Here is a 14,038-nt window from a genome sequence, read left to right as displayed (position 1 = left end):
AATTAATGAAAATCTGTGTTACAATGAATACTAGGACACGTTGTAGAAGAACTCGGATAGCAAAACTGGGAGTCTGAGCAGAAGAATCTTTCACTACATTAAGCAGTATCTTCTTTTATGACCTCTATAATTTTGAGATATAATGTTCTTATTTACCTATAATTCTTTCCTTCAGCCCTAAGCCTTCAATCAACTTACTTTATATTCTCATTGGCAGGTACTTCAGGCAGTTGCACAGTAATCATGCCATCCAAGTTGGTCTTCCCAATGAAGGCAGGCTTGGTACGTAATACATCTGGTGCAGTCTTTGCTGTGACCCTGTGCTGCAGCCCACCAGCACTGTTTCCACGATTTGTCAGCACAAATGAATATGATTTCTCAGGCTTCAGGTTGACAATTAACTTCTGTGTGGCTCGGCCATCCACTTCTTCTACCATTTTCCCATCATCATAAAGAATCTGAAGAGATAAAACCAATAAAAAAAAATCTGGTTATCAGAGAGGCAAAATATATTTTCTAAACCAATGTGCACTAGCTTTTGGAAAATGTATATATAGTCAATTCTAATTTTAGGTGATTTCTAAGCCCATGAGTAGTCATAATTCTGGAGATCACATCAATTTTCCTGTCATTTCCTACTGTGTAATGATAAAATGTTTCCAAGTCTATCAAAAATACACAAAGATATATATAGATAGATAGATATATATATAGATATAGAAAATAACTTATCAATATTAGACCTGTCAGTTGTATGTGATCTTAATGGAATATGTGCAGAAAAGCTCTACGTTTCAATGTATTATGAATATTGCCTATTTTCTAAAGGTTTTGGTTCCTCTTTCTAAATATACTTTTACTTTCAAAAATGTTTCTCTATTTCTTATTTCATAAATATGTACTTGCTAACGTCTCTTAATGGCAAGCCAGAGTTTAAAATGTGCCAAGAATACAGGCCAACAAACAAATTCAGAAACTCCCAGGGTATTATAATATAAATAGGTAGAAACCATGTAAATTTCATTCTCTGGCTGAAAAACAAAAGCACTAGCTTAGATGTAAAAAGTTCAAGTTCAAAGTAGTAGGTAACCTACAAGTGATGCCAGCCCTGGATTTAAGCTCCTGCTCCCTCTTCAGAGTGTAAAGGACACACTTACAAAGCACCAAACTGTCTCCCATCTGAAAGTCACAAATGAAAATAGCAAGGACATGTGGCCAAAACAAAGTGGTCTGCTTGCTGTGCAAATAACTTACCCAGATAAACTGTCCCCTCTACTTTTATCTGTGATTTCTTACAAATTAGAAAACAACTTACTTTGAAAGGCATGGCGGAGTTATAATTCTCTGGAATCTCCCAAGACAGCAACACGGAAGTCTTCATTACTGCTTTGACATGAAAATTTTTTGCAAACACTGCTGGAAAAGGAAAAACAGTGTATTTAAACTATTCTTAAAACAGATGACCTGTCCTTTCCACCATGGACCATAGGGCTTATGCTAGATGCTGTCTACTTTGATCAGAGAGAGAAGTATGATTTTCCTACCTGTTTAGAGCATTCATTTTAATACCCCATTCTCACAAAGATCTTTCCTTTCTTTCCAATTCAGCCAACTCTATTGTGTTTTCCTTACCTGAGGACATTGGGGTGCTGTCAGCCAGACTTGCTTGACATTCTATAACTGAAATCTAAGGCATCCAAGACATAGTAAGTTTTACATACTTTACCTTTTTGTTTTTGCTGAACCTATTAATATGAATGGGCTGATCAGTTATTATAGCTTCAAAATACTGATTTCCAAAGACTGACAATCCTTTAAAGGAGGAAGGCCGTAAGCAGACAAATCCTACCTTGATCCACAGGCAGTGTCCTGAACTGGACACTGGGACTATATGGCCCGGGCCCTTTGCTCGTATGAGCACGTACTTTTACATCGTATGTGGTATCTGGTTTTAAGCCAGTGAGTGTCATGGTGGTGTCAGCTGGAACAATAAGCTGCTCCATCGGGAGAAGGGGGATGTTGATATCCCTATAAAGAAGGGTATACTTGGTGATAATGCCATTTCTCTCTGCCAGGACAGGTGGTTGCCAAGATAACTGGACGGAGGTTGAAGTGGTGCCTTCTGAGTGAAGGTTTTGAGGGAATCCAGTTGGTACTTCTTCTGGAATGGAAATCTCCTTCACCATCTCCTCCCCAAAGCCCACTTTGTTTCTGGCTGAGAGCCTGAAGATGTATGATGCTCCTTTGTGGATGTCTGTAGCTGTAAAGTGATCTTCTTTTTCAGAGAACTCAAGAGTAGTAAGTGGCTCCATATCTTTGCGGCCAAATTTTAGACGGTAGCCCTGAAGAGGTCCAAATGTGTCCACAGGAGGGTGCCACTGAATAAGAGCAGTATTCATCTGAGTGTGGTTAATCACAAGCCGAGGTTTCCCTGGAACTGGAGCACATGGGATCGAGTGGTAAGACCAACCAATCTCAACGTTCACATATCAGTCATTGCCAAATAAGGGAGTTCCACTCTACTGGTATTCCCATTTTCTTACTTACCAAAACAAAACAACACAAAACAGGCAATGTTTGACCTACATACCTTTGTGGAAATACGCTCCTTGTCTTACTTTATTAAAGTAGGCTGAGATACTAGAATTTGATAATGGACACAAAACAGAAATTATCATTGAAACAACAGCTTAAGGGAATTTTTTTGACACCTGCACGTTTTAAACCTTCACACATAAAGGTTCATATCAAAGATAAATTAATTTGAGCAAAGATCAGCCAATTAGATACAGCTAATAAGAATAACTATAATGATTATTTATTCGTTGAGTATGTGCAATGTACCGGCGCCACGCTAAGTGCATTGCATATAGTATTCACAATTGGTTTACATTCCTGACTCCTCACTACATTCTCGGATTAGTTATTATTATCTCTATCTTCTATAATGAGAAAATGAGGCCCAGAGAGGTAGAAAACTTTCCAAGGCCAGCATGTAACAAGTGAGAAATCTATAAGGCAAACCCACCTCTGTCTGGAGTCGACTGCTTAAATGCTTAATTGTGCTGCTATGTTGCTTAAAAGTTTAAAAAAAAAAAAACAAACTACAAAATAATATCGTATTGACTTACTATGAATTTAATTTGCACTTTCTAACTTTACTATCCATATCATTCATCAAGTTCTTCATCTGTAAAATGGGAATTCTATTAAGAGCTATTTTATATTGTTCTTATGAATAATAAATGAGGAAATGCATGTAAAAGTCTTAGCATGAGGTTCTGCATTCTATTAATATTAACCATAATTATTAATAATCTGAATATTAAACTTCTTATGGTGAAAGGCTAGCTTCCAATGAATACATAATTTATTTACCTTTAAGTTAGATATGTGAAAAGTTCTAATCTACTTACTCAATGTATTATTATATCTGTATTTATTTTTAATGGAGAGCAATTATTATTGGAATCCACAGTGAAAGACATTGAGGGATGATCATCAGAATAAAAACTAAACCAAGTTAACAGAAAGAAGAAGAAAGGCCAAGTATGGTGGCTCATGTCTATAATCCCAGCACTTTGGGAGCTGAGGTGGGAGGACTGCTGGAGCCCAAGAGTTCAAAACCAGCGGCTGGGTGTGGTGGCTCACGCCAGTAATCCCAGCACTTTGGGAAGCAGTGGATCACCTGAGGTTGGGAGTTTGAGACCAGCCTGACCAACATGGAGAAACCCTGTCTCTACAAAAAACACAAAAATAGCCAGGCGTGGTGGTGCATGCCTGTAATCCCAGCTACTCGGGAGGCTGAGGCAGGAGTATCACTTGAACCTGGGAGGCAGAGGTTGCAGTGAGCCGAGATCATGCCACTGCACTCCAGCCTGGGCAACAAGAGCAAATTCCGTCTCAAAAACAAACAAACAAACAGCTTGGCAACATAGCAAGACCTTATCTCTACGGGGGGAGGGGGGAAGACTACATGTCTGTAGTCTTAGCCACTCAGGGGGCTGAGGTGGGAGAACTGCTTGAGCCAAAGAGTTTGAGGCTACAGTGAACTATGATCACACCATTGCTGTCCAGCCTGAGTGACAGTGAAACTGTGTCTCAAAATTATGAACGTGAAGAAAAAGAAAGATGGTAGGAAAGGAGGAAAGCTTACAGTAATGGGAGACAGGTGATAAAAAATCATACCATGGGGATATAGATGAAGGTAAAAAAATCACTAAAAAGATTATGAGACAATACATAGAATATTAACCTCAGAGATGGACTGATTAGCCTCTTCATTTTGTATTTCAGAAAGTGAGACCCAAGTGGAGATGTGCTCTGCTCTAAGAAATACCATTAAGATATTTACTTCCTTAACCAATGGAGCAACAGTTTTGTTTCACATGCTGGGAAGATTCATCGCATGCTGATACAACTCAGCTAATCTACAATGTATGAAAACAATAGTTTCTAAAGTTTTTAGATAAATAATTATTCAACAACATGTGTGTTGTGTTACACATATAAAACATGTGTGTTGTGTTGTATATATAAAACATGTGTGTTGAAGGTAGGTCCAGGAACCACATCACTGTGTACTCATTGTGTTCCTCAGGAAAAATGCATCCGGAGATCTTAACAACCAACTAACACTCTCAGAACACCACCCATCCATAAGTTGGAAACTGTGTGAACTATTACACTTGGTTTTAATATATTTACAATTATCTTAATTTTAAAATAGTACTTTAATGTAGGGACATTGGCAGACATCTTTAATTCCCCTTTATTTATATAGAGCATTTACATGATTTGTCCAAATGTCAGTGATGGTGTCAAGGATTAAACACCTGAGTCTCTGCTGAGAAAAATCCATGGTGAAATAGAGCTTTCAGCAGAGAATACAGCCTTCAATATATGAAACTCCGTTGAAACGAGTGGGTGGAAACACAACTATTAATTCTCAATATTCTCCAGAGACAACAGATTAAACATATTTATTAAAATTTTTTGAAACTCTGGTTCCAACGAACTGCAAAATAATATATACACTGTGTATCCTGTTTCCATAAGATGCACGTAAAGCTAGGATAAATAAAAATAATTTTTTGATCTAAACCACAGAGATTGCATTCTAATATTTGTCATTTATGAGCATGTTCTTATTAACTGATGTTTCACTTTATAATATTGCTATGGTACACATTTGGGTAAATCTAATGGGCTGGCAAACTCTAGGAAAAAACCCACTGACTTTGTAAATGTATACATTTACTCTTCTGTGGGAGTTAAAGCTTAGGACAGAGTAATCTCTTTTGTTTTTGATGTTGGCATGACCTTTCTTATCCTGGGACAGAAAGGCTTGTTGGCTAGGAATCATGAGATCAAAGTAATGATATAGAAATAAGAGCATTAGCTCTGACCTACTGGCTTCCCCTGCTGTACAGGAGGATCTCAGTCTGCTCTCTATTGCCAAACCCACAACAGTCATTCCTTCCCTGGGCAGAAGTTTTACTAAGCCTGAAAACTATGAGACAACCAGCCTGGAAGTGCCACAAAGCATAAAGGAAGGACTCAGTAAAGAAATGAATGCTTATGCAGCTTGGGGAAGAACACCCAATATCACCTCAGGAGAGGCTGGCCACATGAAGGGTCACACGAAGGGATGCCTAAAATTTCCATAAGCATGTGAATAATAGAAACAGTAAATGCAGTTTAAATAGGCTGGAGTAAGGGTTTGGGACAGTTGTGGTATTTTATCCAGGGAATCAGGATAGGATAAAAAAGGGAAAAGGAATGAGGAGAGTTCTACATCATTGAATACATAGTTAAAAAGAATTCTCCCAAACTCCACAGATTGGCAATGGAACTCACTGCATTCCTGGCTTCCAGAAACACTATAGGTATCAAACATTTACCAACAATTCACTTTGTGCAAATACTCGTACACTGGCACACAGGTAGTTGAGTGAGGAAATAAAGACGGATGCAGCAGGGTCCATGTTCTCTAATACAGGCATATTCTAGTTGGGAAAATAATCAGGTGGAATAGATTGTGCAATCTGTGGAGTCAGGTTTCTAATGCCTTAGGGTTATTCTGTAGACTACTTTTATAAGTCATGCCAGCTGTTGGTTCAATGGTTCTGCTCACTCCAGCACTGGAGCTTGAGGGTTGGTAAGATGAATGGGTCTTAAATAATTACTCAGGGGAGTTGGAAGGTCATTTTTCGGCAGGGTCTTAATGAACATATTGGAAGAAGCAGAGAAGGTCCAGTTATAAAGTAAATAACTCTAAAATTTATGTCATGACATATAAACTCTTCTCCCTTTTACATTTTCTTATTCTCTTACATTCTTTTAAAAATTTCCTAGGACTTCAGAATTGGTACGTATGTGTGGTTGCCCTTTACTTTTTAGCAACTGGAATCATTGGAGATCAACCAAGGTACTCAGTCCCAGTGGCTCTAAATTTAGCCCCAATTTAACCTAGTACCAACGCAACAACAATCACAATTGACTAGACTTGGGCTAATATTTCCAAATTCTCCCTGTCACAGTCATCTTTTGATTATCCTTAAACATAGCTGTTCAATATAGTACTGAAATTCATGTAAAAATATACAGAAAATGTCAAACCAATGAATTTTCTGTTTGCCTTTAACCTCAAGGCCTCAGACAGTAAACTAATTATTACAATACAGAATAATGGGAGGATTAACAAAGAAAATACAAATATTTCATAATCATTGAAACATAAGAGCCAACATTTTCTTCAGAAGCATCTTTGAGGTTATATGAATCTTACATAGATTACTTAAACTATGATCAGTACTAGTTTCCAAGATATGATTCTTTACAGGTTGTAGAAACAAGGTATAATAAACAAATATCCCACAATCAGGAAGTTTACTATTAAAATAAAATTTCACAAGAATTCCTGAATTCTTTGTGGGAGCTGTAACTAAATACCTTTACAATTATGGTTATCAGGAGCTCACATCTGTGAGATAAACTCAGTAATTCTTCACAGTCACATAAATATACGAGGATTTTTAATACAGTAGACAAAACAAATTGATATATTCACTAATTGCCTAGGGATAAACCATGAGTAGTGGCTGCTTATGCAAAGGAAAACTAGAGCTTCGCTCTTAAAGAAATTAAATTTGGATTCTTCTGCCTTCTTCCCAGATGCAGTGGGGAGGTCTTACAAAAGTAAACGTGTAGGCATCTAAATTACAAGCATTTTCTATCTCAATACCGAAGCCTCTATTGATTAAGAAGGATCTAAAATTGTGAATGAAAATTCCAAAGGAATTCTATATACGAATAAGTTCCAAAATTCTAAAATGTCTACTGCATGGTAAATAAAAAGGGATGAGCTAGCCTTAGTGACGTTAAAATAGACAAAATCATTCCTTTATCTAAAATTCATATTCCTTGGCTATAAATCCACTACTTTCTTGTCATCATAACATGACCCCATTTAATAGGCAACAAGTGAGTGGTGCTTCATATAAAACATTTCAGAGTTATTATGACATATTTATAAGTGTAGGTGAATAAAATGTATTTTCTTCCATTTGAGATTCAATTCTTGGTTGTTGATGTTCTAATAGAGACTGGATCCACAGCCAGATAGTCATCATGCCATCATGCCCCTCACTGAATACATGCCTGCTCTTCAGGGCATTAAATTAGCTTGATACAATGGTATTTAAAAAAAAAAAAAAAAAAGCCCAGAAGACTCAGCCTTGAAGGAGTTTTGCCATCTGTAATCCTGCTGTTTGAGGCAATTCCAGGTGGCAGGATGCGAGTGAGGCAAATCTTATGACATTTAGACAAAGCTGGCAGTGAGCATGGCACCCAGGAGGGCACTCAACATCACAGCTGTTCTTTACTTTATGCCTTTACATAGAGGTATGTTCCTAAAAAGTTATTTGAGAAGTGATTCGGGCAGAGTAAATCAAATCATGGTTTACATGTTCACGGGAGATTGCCATATATGAGGATTGAGGAGAATCCTTCTGCAATTATCTCTTAATTTACTCATTCTACAACTCCAGATCTTCCTTCATGCTGGCTTTTCCTACTGTGGCTGACCAAAGTCATCCTAAAAAGCACTGAAGAAACCTTATTCTTTAGAAGGGAGTAATTTTATACTATTTAGCCTTCTTGCTTTTCTTCTTTTTCTTTTTTGTTTTCTATCTTTTGTTCAGTTTGGCTTCTTTAGAATCCCCACAGCAGGGGGTGGGGAAGACAAAATGACAAAAGGTAGAACTGTAAGTCATGAACCCAGTTCAAGATGGCAGCTCTTCTAAGGGGATTTGTTGTCCAGGGAAGTTGAAATTATTGCTTGACTTCCCTGCCCAGATCCCTTCCCTCCAGATCTTCATGGGACTTGATCCTTCACGTCATTTGAGTCTCGACTTAAATAATCCTTCCTCTACGAGAACTTCTCAGCCCCTAGAGGCTGCCTGATCCTTAACTGCCTATACGCTTTTACTTTTCATCTTACCTCTTTCTGACATTTTATTATATACTCGTTTTGTCACTTGTTAATTATCTAGTCCTATACAGAAAGTAAATTTCATGAGTGTAGATTCTTGTTCTGTTTTGTTGATTGCTTCATCCCCAGTGCTGGTAACAGTGCCTGACATACAGAAGGTGCTCAAAAAAAAAAAAAAACCTTGTTGAATGACTGACTGAATAGTTTGGACAAATTATGCACTTGGACTATTTTTTCCCTGATCTATCTTTTTTTACGCCTGAACTAAAAACACAAAAGTTGACCATAGTCCATTTATTTCCTCTGATTTTACTATAATAAAAGCCTGCTAGAAGCTACCTACACCATTTAAAAAGTTAGTATTACTGTTCAAGGCACATACATGCACAGACATGATTACCTGCCCCAGTGGTGGACACCAGTTTGGGCTTGCTGCGAGCACCATCTCCTTTGGTTGTGTAGGCTGTGACGGTAAGGGAGTAGGAAGTTTCAGGCTGGAGCCCAGAAATGATCATGTCCTGAAATGACAAAATAGAATGTCACTGATTCAAAACATGCTACTAATGCCCTGGGGGAAAAACAAGGCCATCTGCCTTCATTCTGCAAATGCTCGCACATCCCTTGCAGCCATGCTAAGCCCTGGAAATTTCATGCCTGAGCTCATGCTATGGAGATCTGTTTTCATGCTGATATCGAAGGGGCATCTTCAGGCATCTTGGGAGGTAGATCTTAGGGTATTAGTCAAAGACATGAAATCTGGAGCCAGACTTCCTGAATTCTTAAACTTAAACTTGCATGTCCTTACTAGCTTGGACAGACCAAGTATGTTTACCTATCTGTGCCTCCATTTCCCATCTGAATGTTAGAATTATAATAGGACCCCATAGGATTATATGAATTATATCAGGTAAACTCACAGAACTATGCCTGGCTTATAGGAAGCATTCCATTAAAGAGTGATTATTTTATGCCAACAGCTCTCCACACATATCCATTGTAACCCACAGACTACAGACGGGGCTGATGCCAGCATAGTCTGTTTTATCACTATAGAAGAATTTTGCCAAATGGTTGTTGTTGGACCTAGATACCCTGAGAGAGAATTTTCTTAGGACTCTCTTATTAATTGATTGTATTATCATTTTTATTGGTTATTTGTATAGGCTATGAGCAGAAATCATTATCCACTGAGGAGAATTTTCACACACATTAAAAAGCAGCCATAAAAGAAAAGAATACAACAGGACTTTAGTTTTACCACATCACTAGTATGTGCTCAATTTATTTTGACTTTCTAAAAATTGTTAAATATCACATACTATTTACCTAAATTCTTAGTTTTCTCTTAGTCAGGGCCCAAAGCTGTGGTGGTTATAAGACCAGATGCTCTTTGATATATTCCTTTAAACTGCAGGTTATGGGATTCTTTAGAGATTCTGGCTATTAACTTATTCTAGTATTTTAAGAACAAATACCAGAGCTGCATGTACACATGCGCGCATACACAGACACACGCGCACACACAAAGACACACACACACACACACACACACACACACACACACACAGAGCAATATAAAAACCCTTTCATATTTTTGGCACAGCTGTGTTTTCAAATTGAATATGGATAAATTTAGGAAAATGCACAATGTAATTGTCTTCCAAATCTAAAGACAATGTGAGTGACGAGTGAACGAATTAGATTGTGTGAAATACAGTAGGTTTTTTTAAGCAAGGCTGTAACAGATACCACAGAGCTCAATTGTTGAAGCTGATCCCAAATATGACAGTTTCTGGGAACATGCTTTCTCAAAAGAGTAGGAATATCTCACTGCAGAAATTCAACAAGTTCAGATATCATCCTGAAGAGTCACTGGAAATTTTATCCTGCCAGATAAATGGACTATTTGGGAGAAATGTTGTATTTCCAGGACCTTGGAATGGTTTCCCTAACATTCCAGAGGATAGAAAAACCAAGTAAACTACCCAAGAGCAGTATTTTAAATGACAGCAGACACACTGGCTATCCCAAAAACTATGATGAGTAAATGCCAACATTATTGTTTCCAAGGTTCCCCTCACATACCACTGGAGTACTGCTGAAAAGCAGTCATGGCTAACTGGAAAAAGAAGCAAGGCTTGCTTCCATCACCAAATTTTGTAGCAAGAAATTATGCACTCTGAGACTTACGTGTTTCTTATCATGAAATTGGAGTTAACCACACATATCCATTATCTTGCCCAGGTTGTTAGAGGATAACAGACATAACGCAATTTGAAATGCGTCAAGTCCCCTGCAGTGGTATAATCTCGGCTGGACACACCTCCAACTGCCACGATCATATCCTTTCTTGGATTACATTTTCTTTCTTTAAGTGGTGGGTACACTTCCTTCCTTGGTTGTTTCAGTATGCTCTGTGAGGTGATGTGCCTGATATTATGGCGATAATTCCTCATTCTCTTTGTTTCCTCCTGTCCTGTCTCCACTTTGCTTCTTGTCCCTGACTGTTAAAAGTTGGCATACCTGAGGTTCTGTCACAGTCACTGGTCTACTGTTTCTCTAATCTTAAAAAAAAACTGCATTCATTTCTAAACCTTAAATAATTATTTCTGCCCATATTCCTGATTTATTTCCAGCTGTGACTTCCAATCTGAGCTCCAGTGGCATATACATTGTAAATATCTGCTAGATGTTTTCCTGTGACTACCCAGTGTTACTTCAAGTTCAAATGAACTAAAACTTAAAAATCATTCCTGGAAGTAGACTCCCCCTCCTTACTTCCGTATTTTAATGAATGGTAACACATCTGCAAAACTTATGAGCTATCTTTGACCTCTTTCTCTTCCTCAGTTCTTAGCAAGTTTTTGCCAATTCTTCCTTTTATTGATCCTAACTATCACTTTTTCATTTCTACTGTCTCAACTCTGTTGCATTTTTATCACTTCATGACTAAATTAGCAAAATAACTCTTTTTACCTGCTTTTCTATCTGCCACCTTTTTACTCTCTAATCTATCCACTAAGTCACTGGATTTTAAACTGCAGGTAATGACCCATTTAGTAGGTTGTGAAATCAATTTAGTCAGTCATGACCAGAATTTAAACAAACAAACAGAAAATGAAATGGAATAAACTTGAATACTTAATGTTAGTGTTTATTATACATTTAAAGTATGGTTCCATAAAAATTTTATTTTAGTTAAACATATGTGTGCATTGAATCATGACATATAATAATGTATTTCTTACTGTGAGTTATAGTCAAAGAAGTTTACGGTCAAAAATGCTGCTGCACTGGCAATCCCATGAGAACTGATACCTTGGACACAGTTACAAGATTCCCAACAAGAGCCATGTGCATTGGCAGTAAATATTCATTCAGTGAATGGAAGAATACCGTCTTGCCAGCCTTTAACTCATTTTTCTTTTTATTTCTTCTATATCACTCTAATATTGAAGAGTTAAAGACTGACCGGCCAGCTTTTTAGCTTGACTCTTCTGGTTTTCCCAGTATTATATTATAGTTTACCTCTTAGCTCTATTTACCACTGAGTTACTTAACATGAAGCCTTCATTTATATCAAATTGTCAGGCTCACTGTCACGTGACTATACCACATGCTCAACTGTCTCAATGACTGGTTTTGCTGTGCTCAACTTTAAAAAATATGTATGTTCCACCTCCAACTCTCCAACACACACACACACACACACACACACACACACACACACACACACACTTTTTCACTTATTCAGTCTTTAGTCATCCCTTAAATTCTCAATTAAGCTTCAGGCCTTCTTTTACTATCTTGGACCACTGTCTCTGAATTCATAGCTTTTATTGACACTGTCCACTAATTTACTAACGCATGGTCCACTGCTGTAGGCCATATATTTTGCTGCATTTTATGAAACTTTTCAGAACTTTACTCTTCCCTAGCCACTTAGAATGTAAACACTAGAAAGGCAGGTGTCACATCATGTGTCCCTTGCAGTGGAATATACATAACAGTCCCTCAATAAATAACATAGAGTTTTCATTCAAATATTTTAAAAACATTCCTCCCTCAGCGAGATACTTTCTACTTCTTGACATAATCCATTCACCATTCAAATATGTATGGGTAAAGTGAAGAACAGCCACTTCTAGTTAGAGTTAAACAGTGCCAGATCTATATCTTGTTATCTACTGGATATGCGATCCTGGAGTCGGATTTATGAGCATTATGAGCAGCCTACACCAAACAATCTGACATCTCCAGTCTGCAATGCCTTCATTTAAAGCAAGCTTATCCAACATGCAGCCCAACACAAACTTGTAAACTTTCTTAAAACATTATGAGATTTTTTTCTGTTTTAGCTCATCAGCTGTAATTAATGTTAGTGTATTTTATGTGTGGTCCAAGACCATTCTTCTTCCAATGTGGCCCAGAGAAGCCAAAAGATTGGACAACACCCCTGTATTTTAAAGCATGCCTCCTCTGACTGTCACAAGGCAGAGTTAGTAGCAGCCATGGAAACAAATATCACAAGCCCATGACATTTCTTATGCAGTCAATAGCACCATGCTGATTTCACAAAACAAAAACCAAAATAAAAAGCGCACCACATAGTGAAGATAACTTAAAAATAATTTGTTAGTTCATGCATCCAAGCAAACTGTGATGACAGATCACAAATAAGTGAAAGGATGTCAGAGAAAACAAGCATATATAGTCTGCTTTTGACAAAACAGTCAAAAATTACTCACATGTTCAGTAGTATCATCAAATTCCCACTGATTGAGAATAAGAAGGTTGGGAGGAAAACAAAATAAAAAGAAAAAGAATTTAAAGCCTTATACAGGCAGTGTTGCCCTTGTTAGATTAAAAAAATCAAAAAAATAAACAAAGCAGTGTGTACAATAAAATTCCAAAGAATGTGTGATTTGCTGCCACCTCCACCTCTGACTGGGAAGTCAAATTAAATATCCTTTGTTACTGTTATCACTAAAACCAGCTAACATTCTTTAAATGTATGGTTCACTGAAACATAGCAATGAGGCACAGAAAAAGTTAATGTTTCTAATCATATCCTACTCATATTTATTTTGACTTCTATCTTAAGTTACACAATTAAAAGTCACTATTTAGATTAATATCTTTCATTATATTTGACACTTATAACTTCAATGAAGTCCTGTGAGACGTAATGAAATTTCAGTGAAGAGTCAAGGAAAGTAAATGAGATGGGAAAGAAAGAAAATACACAAGGAAAAACAGCAATTAATAAAGAAAAGCCAAAGAAGAAGAGAAAAAAAGACAGAGTTGACATTTAATGCATTTGGTATTATATAATTTCATTAACTACCATATTTTACAATGGAAACAGGGAGAGAATTACAGTTCTGTAATGTAAAATATCTAAGAACCAAAGGAGAACACCAAAGCACACTGGTCATATTGTTTTCTTTTCCATAATTGTAGACTTACAAGATAAAACGTAGCAATGATAGCTTTAATTTTATACTATAACTTTCTTTTTATAGGCACTACATAATAATTATT

General features: G+C 37.1%; 1 protein-coding gene across 44 annotated transcripts in view; it reads right to left on the bottom strand.

Annotated features, from left to right (window-relative positions):
* PTPRD (protein tyrosine phosphatase receptor type D) overlaps positions 1–14,038 on the bottom strand; it is a 2,298,568-nt gene that overhangs the window by 169,113 nt on the left and 2,115,417 nt on the right. For 12 of the 44 annotated variants that reach the window (XM_055350539.2, XM_055350534.2, XM_055350546.2 and 9 more), the window contains 5 exons: positions 13,243–13,269; positions 8,895–9,012; positions 1,850–2,437; positions 1,316–1,416; positions 199–458 (listed from right to left, as the gene is read on the bottom strand). In XM_055350539.2, coding sequence (XP_055206514.1) covers positions 199–458; positions 1,316–1,416; positions 1,850–2,437; positions 8,895–9,012; positions 13,243–13,269 — 1,094 coding nt within the window. The remainder of the gene's footprint in view (positions 1–198; positions 459–1,315; positions 1,417–1,849; positions 2,438–8,894; positions 9,013–13,242; positions 13,270–14,038) is intronic. The other 32 variants (XM_055350541.2, XM_055350537.2, XM_055350547.2 and 29 more) reach the window with 5 other exon arrangements.

The sequence above is a fragment of the Gorilla gorilla genome, chromosome 13, assembly GCF_029281585.2.
Source record: "Gorilla gorilla gorilla isolate KB3781 chromosome 13, NHGRI_mGorGor1-v2.1_pri, whole genome shotgun sequence".
Classification (NCBI taxonomy): domain Eukaryota; kingdom Metazoa; phylum Chordata; class Mammalia; order Primates; family Hominidae; genus Gorilla; species Gorilla gorilla.
Note: the sequence above shows the minus strand (reverse complement) of the source record. Positions and strands in the feature narration are given on the sequence as shown.